Consider the following 9,721-nt stretch of genomic DNA (forward strand, 5'->3'; position numbering starts at 1 on the left):
GAGGGGTAACGCCAGGGATTCTGCAAACGGCAGGCGGGGAGGGGAAGGGGGCGACCCTCCACTGCCGATGGCACTTTTTGGGTCTCGCTGGCAACCCGAGGACGCAGCAAATGGAAAAACAAAAGGACAAGAGCGGAGTTTGTGAGTGCCGGGAAAGAAACCAGCAGGGGAGGAATTCCTGCTCCCAGCAGGGGGCGCTGTGGGCCACAGGGCAGGCCTGGGGGCTGCTGGGGCAGATCCCTGTGCTTCCAGTCCCAGCCTTTCACCCCCATACAAATAGGAACCAGTGGGTGTGTTTCCCCGAACTTCTCCAGGACCCTGCTGCCATTCCCTGGCTCTGGACTCCAGAGCTCACCTCCCCAGGGAATTCTGCCAGCACCAGGGTGTCTGCACCACGGCTCCCCTGGAATACTTAGGGCGCCGGTGGGGGGGGGGATTTTCCCCCACTAGCAGGAGGCCCCACACGAACCCTAGAGGCCAGAGGCTTCTGGAAACAAACGGCTTTTATTGTCCAGACGCAGGACGGGCACAAGGGGGATTGGGTCCGTTCCTGCCTGGGGATCTGGAGCGGGGCCGCAGATCTGCTTAGTGGGCTCCCCTGGGCTGGGCCGTTGTTCTCGGGGGGACCCTGCGACACCCCCCTTGCTGGATCCTCAGCCACTGGTGTCCTGAGGCCTTGGAGACTCCGGTCAGGCGTTTACAAGTCCTTTGCAGCGGCCATTGGTGGGGGAGAGGGGTTAGAGAGAAAAAGGGAGCAGCGGACATGCCCCCCCCCCCCGCAGACTGATGGGCCTAGGAGTCTTCACCGGAGATGTCAGGTGCTTAGCCCCATCCTGCCCGGCCTGGGGAGAGAAGAGGAGACAGTGAGAGGCCCCGTGTGGCCCATCTGGGGAGCTGGGGCCCCATTTGGGGCAGGGGCAGGAGGAGGAGGAGCCGCCCCAGAGCTTCGCTTTGATCTCAAGCTCCGTGCCCCGGGGCACAGGCTGGAGGGAATCTCTCCCCGGCACAGCGGGGCCAGCGGGTTGGTCTCAGGTGCCCCAGCGTGCGCAGGGCACCCGCTGTGCCCGCAGGATGCTGGCCTAGCAGAGGCGCTGGGAGCCGGGGCGGTGTTGGTGAGTTGGAGCTTTCGGGAGCCCCGCAAGGGACGTGTGCTGAGGGGTGGGGAAACTGAGGCACGGGAAGGGGCTTGCCTGAGGCCACGTCAGAGCTGGGCGTAGGGGCCAGGCACCCCGATGCCCTATCCTGAGTGATAAAAGCAAAGCCTCGCTGCCCCCTTTGCATGGGGCTCTTCCACCCTGGGGCCCCCCTGGGGCTCTGGAGGCAGCTCCCCAGGCCCCTCAGAGGTTTGATTGCACCCTGCAGGGCCCCGTTAGGGACACGGTGCTGCAGAGTGGAGCTGGGCCGGTCTGATGGTCTTGGGCCACAGCTGGTACCAGAGCTAGTTCACCAGGCTTGAGCCAGACTCACGCTGGCCCTGTCTGCGGGCATCCTACCCGGGCCTGTTTCTCAGGCAGCATGACCTAGTGGTTAGCACGCGGACCAGCATGCGGGAGACCTGGCTTCTGCGCCTGGCTCAGCCACTGACCTGCTGCTCACCTTGAGCAAATCCCTCTGCCTCAGTTTCCCCCACTAGAATGGGACGAAGGACGCTGAACTGGGAGGTATTCCGGGGGAGGGGATCGGCCGGGAAAACACATCTCTGCCAGAGCAGAGGGGTTTTACGCTACACAGGTGAGCGAGGACCTGCCCAGGGCCTGGCAAAGAGGCAGGGTCGAGGGGAAGGGGGTCTCAAGGTAGAGAAAGGAGCAGCCACCCCCAAAAAGGAGTCTGACGAATAAAAGGGGGCACCTACCCCATGTTGCCTGCTCAGCCAGACAGGATGTGTTTGACGAAGGCTGTGAGGGGAGGAGAGAAGCATTAGTCACAGAAAGGGGCCACTGGGCCCCCCCCAGCCCTCTGGCTCAGAGCCTGCGGCCAGAGGGCCCCGAGTCCGGGCTGACCCTGGGCTCCCACCTTCGTAGTTGATGCAGCCGTTGGCGTCCTCATGCCCAGCTAGGAGAGCGTCCACCTCCTCCTCCGTCAGCTTCTCGCCTGTGGGCCGGGGGGGGGGGGGGGTTAGCGCTGGCGAGAGGCTCAACCAACACCCAGAGGATCCTGTCTTTGCCCAGTGACAGGGCGTCACGCCTCTGGCACTCGCCCCGCCCAGGTGCCGGACTGACAGCCCTGTGGGGGCCGAGTCCAGGGAGCCCTGTAATGCCCGACCGCCACCCCTCCCCTGCCCCAGATGGGTCCAGCCTGGGGGCGGTAGGGCGAGCTTGCCCATCCGTGCCCAGGGGAGCCGAGTAGCGGAGCCGCCTTGGCACAGCCAGGGCCATTGGCAAGGGGCTGTGCCAGGCCGGATACCTGGGGGTCTCTGCCCCAGATTCACTGAGCCTCGCCAGCCTAGGGGCAGCTGTCTTGGCCTGGGGCACCCTCCCCCTCCCAGCTGCAAGGGGCTGGCTCGGGCGCTCACCGAGTGTGGAGAGCACGTGGCGCAGCTCGGCCCCCATGACGGTGCCGTTCCCCTCCTTGTCGAAGACCCGCAGCCCCTCCACGTAGTCCTCGTAGGTGCCTTGGTCCTTGTTCTTGGCGATGGTCTGCAGCATGGGCAGGAACTGCTCGAACTCCACCCGCCTGGAGTTCAGCTCTGCCGGGAGGGGGAAACTGAGGCTGCGCCGTGGGACTTGCCCCCTGCCCGAGCCCAGGGGGGCCCTGCCATGCAGCCACCCCCACGTGGCTGGGGAGAGGCGGTCCAGCACCGCATGGGGCCCCTGATGCCCCCGTCACATAGCCCAGCCACACCCCATGGCATGTAGTGGGGGCCTCCTCCCTCTAGGCCGGAGGTTCCCAAACTTTTTGGCCTCAATGCAGACCTTTCTGCGGGCCACCAGCCAGCCACCCATGGTGACAAAAGAGGTGCAGGCGGGGGCTGAGGGGGGAGGGGCTGGGCGGGAGGTAGGGAGGTACAGGAACTGTGAGGAGGTGGGGGTAAGGAGCAGGGTGGGGATATGGGGTCTCAGCAGGAAGGGGATGTGGGGTCTGGGCATGTGGGTGATGGGGGGTTGCTTATCTGGCTCCATGCTCCCAACTGCTCCCAGCCACCACCCCCTGCTGCTCCCATTGGCCGTGATTCTGGCCAATGGGAGCAGCGGGAAAAGCCTCCAGGTGAGCAGTTTCCCAATCTGCTTTCTCCCTTTGTACGCTGGATCCAGCCAGCAAGTCCCACCCCCCCTGCAGCGGGGAGGGGGCCGTGGGACTAGAGCACCCGCTCAGGTGCCCTGCTGTGGCGGGGAGGGGAACCCGGAGCCCATGGATCACACTTTGAGAACCACTGCTCTAGGCTGTCCCTGGAGGGCAGCAGCAGCCTCCTCTGGGCGTCCCCTGGAGAGGGACCCCTCTCTGCTGACGCCAACAATCTCTGAAAGGCTCCAGCTCCACTCCCATGGGAGCCCCCCAGAGCAGGGGGGCCTGGAGGAAACGCCCCTTGGAGACCCGAGGGGGTCTCCCCCTTAGAGCAACTGTGCCAGACCCCCCCCAGACTCAGGCACGTGCCCTTACACCAGGATCCAGACTTCTCCCCCCTCTCCGCCATCGCTTCCCGCTTCCCCTGACTCCGGGCGCTGGGGCTCTGGGCACTGTCTGCTAGCGCCCAAGCCGCCCCCCCCCCCCCCGGCGCCTGCTCACTCACCATCGGGCTTGGGGTGGCCCAGCACTTTCATGACCTCGGCGTTGGTGGGGTTCTGGCCCAGGGCCCGCAGCACGTCCCCACATTGGCTTAGCTGGATCTTGCCGTCCCCAACCCGGTCGAAGAGCTGAAAAGCCTCCCTGTAATCTGGGGGGTGGAGCGGAGCAGGTCAGAGGGGCTGGAACCCCACAGCCTCGGCCCGTTTAACCTGCCTGCTTCATGCCAGGATCGGGGCCAGACTGGAGGGGGGGGGCACAGCCCGGTCCAGATCACCCTTCCTATTGGCATCCAGTTGTAACTGGGGCCACGCCCCGGCGCAAAGCCCAGGAATCGCCAACCCCAGCAGGAGCCGGGGTCCTCACCCCGAGACCTGTGTCCCCCCATCCCAAGGGACACCATCCTGTATGGCCCCCGCAGGGAGCATCACAGAGATGCAGCCACCTCTGGGGTGAAACCTGGCAACTGCTTAGTCACCACTGAGATGCAGCCACCTCTGGGGAGGAATGCGACAGCGGCTAAGCAATACCACCCACGCACCGCAGGACAGGAAGTGACGCCCACATCTGTGTCGGATTGCAACTACCGGGGCCTGGCTGAACGAATGCCCAATTATGACGCTGGGCCCAGGTTAACGCCTCTCCCAGCGTGGCCGTGGGATGGCTCCTTACCACACGAGGGCACCAGAGCCTGCTGCTTTGGGGTGTACAGGACAGGGCGCCCACAAATGGCCCAGACCTGCTACTGCAGCAAGGCTGAGGGAGGGCTCCTTTCGCTCACATGGCCAGGGTGGTGGCTTTGGCGCAGAAGGCCAGAAGTTCTAATCCCAGCTCCTTGCGGCAGGCCTAGAGATTTACCCTCCAGGTTGGGATCAGTTTCTGGGGGAGCCCCTCCAGGCTGAGAGCTCTCTGTGGCCAAAGCCCAGTGCCCCCCTGCAGGCTGGTGCCATGTAACCAGGCACCAGGAGAAGATCCCCCAGGCAGGAAACAGCTGGATGTAGTGGGGGCAGGCTGGTGGAAGTGCTGCCCTGCCACACAGACGCATGGCTTACCTTCCAGCTCCTCCTTGTTAAACTCAATCTGCAAAGAGAGAAATGGATGTTAACTAAGACAGGGGAGCTGCACAGTCTGTTACGGACCTGGGCCCGGGCAACACGCTCTGGGGCAGAGCCAGGGCCCGATCCTGCTACATGCCTCATGGCAGGGGGATGCCTCGGTCATTACCTGCCTGACCATAGGCTCTGTGGGGCTGCCAGCCATTGGGGAAATGCAGCAGCCAGTGCTGGCCTTTGGGAGGTGGGGCAAGCCATGGGTCTGCTGTGAGCTCCTCCCCGCTTCTGGTCTGCAATGTGTCCCATGGCATAGGGGTCAGGTGGGGGGCAGGATGGGTGTGATGCTGATGGTGAAAGGGCCTGTAAGTTTTGATCCAGATCAGATGAGGGCTGAGTCTGCTCCTGCCCCAGCTGGGGGGGCTGTGGGGATGGGGATGGGGCAGAGACCCTGGCTCAGGGTCATAGGGACACCAGGCCCGGTCTCGGCCAGCAGGGGGCGCTGGGCTGGGCATGCAGCTGAATACATATAAGGGCCTGATCGCCCCCTGGTCACACTCTTTATAGGGGCCCTACCTCACTGCCTCAGGAATTTTGCTGCATTCTGTCCCCTGCACAGAGGCCTGGCGGGTGGGGCTCCCCGGCCCCCGCCACCGCAACCCGACCCCCTTCACACAGAAGGTGGCGGCCTGGCAAAGCAGTGCCCGGCGCTGGGGCTGAAATAAATCTGCCTGGAAAAGGGGGTGCTAATCCCCCCACCCGCGGCCACCTGTTCCCGAGCCGGCTGCCTGGGAAGGCAGGCCCATTCCAGCCCTGTCATTAAAATAACAGGGGCCTGCTCACTGGCTAAATTTATCCTGGCCTGAGCTCAGGGCCCCCATCTGTGACTGTCTAACAGCCCCCCCCCCACCGCCGTCTCGCTGGCAAGGGGCTCTGGCCATTGTTGGAAAGAGCTGGAAACAAAGCCATGGTAGAGCTGGGAATAACACCAGCTCTCAGTGTCCTAGCTCCCAGCGTCCCCACCCCCACTCTAACCCCTAGACATCACTGCCCTTCCAAAGCCAGGGACAGCACCCAGGAATCCTGCCTCCCTAATCCCCCTCTCTAACCCCTAGACATCACTGCCCTTCCAAAGCCAGGGACAGCACCCAGGAATCCTGCCTCCCTAATCCCCCTCTCTAACCCCTAGACATCACTGCCCTTCCAAAGCCAGGGACAGCACCCAGGAATCCTGCCTCCCTAATCCCCCTGTCTAACCCCTAGACATCACTGCCCTTCCAAAGCCAGGGACAGACCCCAGGAATCCTGCCTCCCTAATCCCCCTGTCTAACCCCTAGACATCACTGCCCTTCCAAAGCCAGGGATAGCACCCAGGAATCCTGCCTCCCTAATCCCCCTGTCTAACCCCTAGACATCACTGCCCTTCCAAAGCCAGGGACAGACCCCAGGAGACCTGACTCGCTGATTTCCCCCACCACCACCACCATGTTCTAACCACTAGACCTCCCACCCTTCCTGGCCACTGTCTAGGAGCTGGTTGCTTAGATGAGTCTCCGTTAGATTAAGCTGCTCCACGGACCCCTCCCATCCCCTGCTTCAGTCCCAGCTCTGCTGTGAAGCGCTGGAAAGCGGGTGAGGATAGACCGGGGGGCTGGAAGCTAGCACTCTTGGATTCTGGTCCCAGCTCTGGGACAGCAGTGGGATCTAACGGGGGGGGGGGGGAGGAGGGCTATCCGGACTCCTGGGTTCATGTCCCAGCTCTACCACTGGTTTACATTGGGCAAATCGCAGCACCCACCTGTGCCTCAGTTTACCCATCTGAAAAGGGAAGAATAGTGGCCTTCACTGCAGGAGGGGGGGTGTTCACTCCTCTGTCCCTGATGAAACCTGGGGGAGCCCCCGGCCCTCCAGCAACCATCAGGGGAGCATGTGGGGGAGGGGTGCCATCCCACCCACTGCAAATGCAGGCGCTGGGGGGAGGGGCAGTATTCGGGGCCACGGGGAAGCAGGTGGAGAGGGGTGCTAGTCCCAGGGGTGTTTTCTTATCTGCCCAGCACTGGGCAAAGTGGGCAGCGCGGTGCAGGCTGGGGTATCCTCTCCCATTCACATGGCAGGCAGGGTGGGTTTCTATTTGGGGTGCTGCTACCACCTGAGGGGAACCCCCCCTCAGCTGCAGTCCTGCCCCCCCCCCCGGGTGACGACCCCACATACCACCACTTTGGAGAGGTCGATCGGCGGCTCTTTGGGTTTCTCCGGGGCCGGGGGTGGGGCCGGGGCCGGGGCCGGTTCTGGGGCTTTGGGCTTCGCTGCTGCAGCCGCTGGCTTTGCGATGGCTGGTTTGGCACCCGGCTTGGCTGGCGCAGCCACCGGCTTCTTCACCGGCAGCTCCTTCTTGGGGGGCATGGCGGCTGCGCCCGGCGGCTCGTGCAGGCGGAGGCGGCTGTGGGGCCGTGGCAAAGTCCCAGCCTGGGGCTGCCCTGCCTGGCCCAGCTTAAATAGCCCGGGGTGACGTCAGGCCGGAGGCGCGCTAGATAAGGGCAGTGCTGGGGGAGAGGGGGGGCTAAACGGAGAGCATCATTCATTGTCAGAAGTGGCAGCCCCCCCCCCCCGCCCCCGCCATCCAACTCCAGGGCTTTTCTTAGAGGTGAGCTCCCGGGAGCAGCCATGCCAAGCATGCACCAGAGAACCAGGCCGCCTGCCAGAGGAAATGCCCCCCCCCCCCGCCCAAGCAGGCTTGGAGGGGCATGAGCGTAGGGCTGGTGAAGGTGAGGGCCGGGCCAGAGACAGGGGGCAGCGGCTTAAGGACCCAGGAGTCCTGACTCCCAGCCTCTCCCCCGGCCCCCCTTGCATCTGGGCTCCTCCACAAGCCACCAGTGCAGGGCTGGGGAACCTCAGCGCCCCCCCCCCCCCGCACTGCTCCATCATGGGGCTGAAACACACAAAATCTACTAGGCTGAGCACCCCCCGCCCCAGGCTCGAACGTAGCACGTGTCTGTCACCTTCCCAGTGGGGGGCCACGTCACTTGTGGCCCCCCCACTGATTTTTCTGTGGGTCAGCAGCCCCCCTGCTCCTGCACTAGCACCTCGGCCTCCCCCCCTCAGGATTAGAACCCAGGCGTCCGGGCGCCACGCAGCAAGGCCTGGGCCGCGTCTCTAGCCCCTCCGAAGTCCAGGGACGGGCAGGGGTAGCAGCGATGGGCTGGGGACACCGCTCTGTCAAAGCTGGGCAGACAGCCTGGTCCGTGGCTGGGTGCTGTAGGCCACAGTCCTGGGGCACTGAACGTGGGGGTGTGTGTGTGTTAGGGGGGTACTGGCTGTGACTGGGGAGGGTGGCTTCAGCCGAGGATTTACCCCTTCTCATATGCTGCTGTGAGGTACGGCCGGCATCCGGCACTCTGCACGGGGTGCCCCGAGCTCTAAGCAGCTACTGGGGGCACACCCCAGAGGTGGCTGCAGCGCCGTGAGAGTCCCTCGGCCCCTGGGTGGGTTGATTAGCACCTGGAAATTACCCTGAGTGGAAACAAAAGGGCCTGTCCTGATCTGGCCCTGGGCCCAGCCCTGCAGGCTAAGCAGGGGTTGATGGAAAAGTCCAGCTGGCTGCTCCCCCGTCACGGTTTGATTAGGGCTTGGCTCACGGCCCGACGTGCCCCCCCTGCCCTGCAGTCCCATGAAGCGGGTTTCTCCGTAGATTATTATTAACGAGCCTGGCAGGGCGCCCGCGGTGCTGAGCAGGGACCGGGGCCCAGCGCCACCGGCTGAAACGTGACTCGGGCACCTGAATGCCACGAAGTTTCCAGCGCTTCCCCTTGTTGACAGGGTGCTGGGGGGGGGGGATCCCGGCCTGGCACTAGGTGGGGAGGATGCAATTCCCCCTTCATATCCGTGAAACTGGCTCCCCTGCCCTGACACATGAATCCTTAGGGGTGGGGGCAGGGCCTGACTGTCTCCCACGCCAGCTCATTCCCCCCTCCCCCAGCTCTGCACCCTGGGTGGGGCTGTGCCCACCCTGTGCCTCAGTTTCCCCAGTGAAACAGGGCCGCTTCCTCCCCTCCGGAGAGAGACGAGGACTCACAGCCCATGGAACCGAGGGCAAAACTGGACATGTGGCCTAGCCCCTCACAGGCCCCATATCGGGCCCACAAGGGAGCAGCTCTGGCCCCACGGAGATCTCCTTCCCCAGAGTTGGACCCAAGAGAAGCAGCAGGGGCGCTGGGGATTGGGCAGGGCTGGTAGAAGCCCCTTGGGGCTCCAGGGGAGGAGCCGCAAGACAGCACATGAACCCAGCTTTGGTGGCTAATTCACCCCTGCTTCATCGCAGCCCTCCTGCTGCCAGGCCCCCACCTCTGGGGCTGCCAGGGCAGCTGTTGGGCAGAGGGGCTGTCTTGCTGGGCAGTGCCTGGCCGGGGCAGAGCCCTGCACATCCCCCTTCCAGCAGGGGCTGGTGCCAGGTGAAAGCCAGCTCTGCCCAGCGCTGGCACTGGGGCCAAGGTCAGTGTGGGGGGGAGTGAGCCACTGGGCTCCAAGTTGCAGCTTTAGCCTTCAGTGGGCAACAGTGTTAACTTAGGCCTGGCTTGTTCCCAGGGAATGGGGGGGAGCCCGGAAGGGGGGGGGCAAGGCAGGCCAGGCCAGGCCGATGCTTCCTCCCCCTCCATCAGACCCAGCTCCCACGGCTGGGATGCACCCGGTACATACAGGAGGGTAGAGCGCACGGCTCCAGCAAGAGCTGGCCACTGGGCAGATGGGGAGGGGGAATCTAACCTCCACCCAGCCTGCGGCAGGTCCCTTCCTAGGCTGGGGTACCTGGGAACTGACCCCAGGAGTTAAGAAGTTGGCTGGGCCCCTCAAAGGTGGGACATTCCCCTCCAGGGATGGGGTTATCCAGCAAGCATCAGGCTCAACGGGAGCTGGCAGCCTGGCTGCAGTCCTCCCACGCCCCTTTCATTCACTAACGA

At 64.2% G+C, this 9,721-nt stretch overlaps 1 protein-coding gene across 1 annotated transcript; it reads right to left on the bottom strand.

The window, feature by feature from the left end:
- Positions 1-485: 485 nt before the first annotated feature.
- On the bottom strand, positions 486-7,275 carry LOC102455412 (myosin light polypeptide 6). Its single transcript, XM_075901914.1, has 7 exons — positions 6,981-7,275; positions 4,773-4,800; positions 3,728-3,871; positions 2,513-2,686; positions 2,014-2,091; positions 1,853-1,895; positions 486-842 (listed from the first exon to the last, which is right to left on the bottom strand). Exons 1-6 carry the CDS (start codon positions 7,170-7,172, stop codon positions 1,867-1,869), a joined length of 645 nt encoding a protein of 214 aa, XP_075758029.1. The 5' UTR covers positions 7,173-7,275; the 3' UTR covers positions 486-842; positions 1,853-1,866.
- Between the last annotated feature and the right edge of the window lie 2,446 nt (positions 7,276-9,721).

The sequence above is a fragment of the Pelodiscus sinensis genome, chromosome 19 (assembly GCF_049634645.1).
Source record: "Pelodiscus sinensis isolate JC-2024 chromosome 19, ASM4963464v1, whole genome shotgun sequence".
Taxonomy (NCBI): domain Eukaryota; kingdom Metazoa; phylum Chordata; order Testudines; family Trionychidae; genus Pelodiscus; species Pelodiscus sinensis.

What these genes read in the sequence shown, in the direction of transcription:
- LOC102455412 (XM_075901914.1), bottom strand. Translation starts at nt 7,172, where the DNA reads ATGCCCCCCAAGAAGGAGCTGCCGGTGAAGAAGCCGGTGGCTGCGCCA. An exon ending in GGGCCACCCCAAGCCCGATG is followed by an intron (nt 2,687 to 3,727) that starts GTGAGTGAGCAG and finishes CCCTCCCGGCAG; the next exon opens with AGCTGAACTCCAGGCGGGTG. An exon ending in CGGCTGCATCAACTACGAAG is followed by an intron (nt 1,896 to 2,013) that starts GTGGGAGCCCAG and finishes CTCCCCTCACAG; the next exon opens with CCTTCGTCAAACACATCCTG.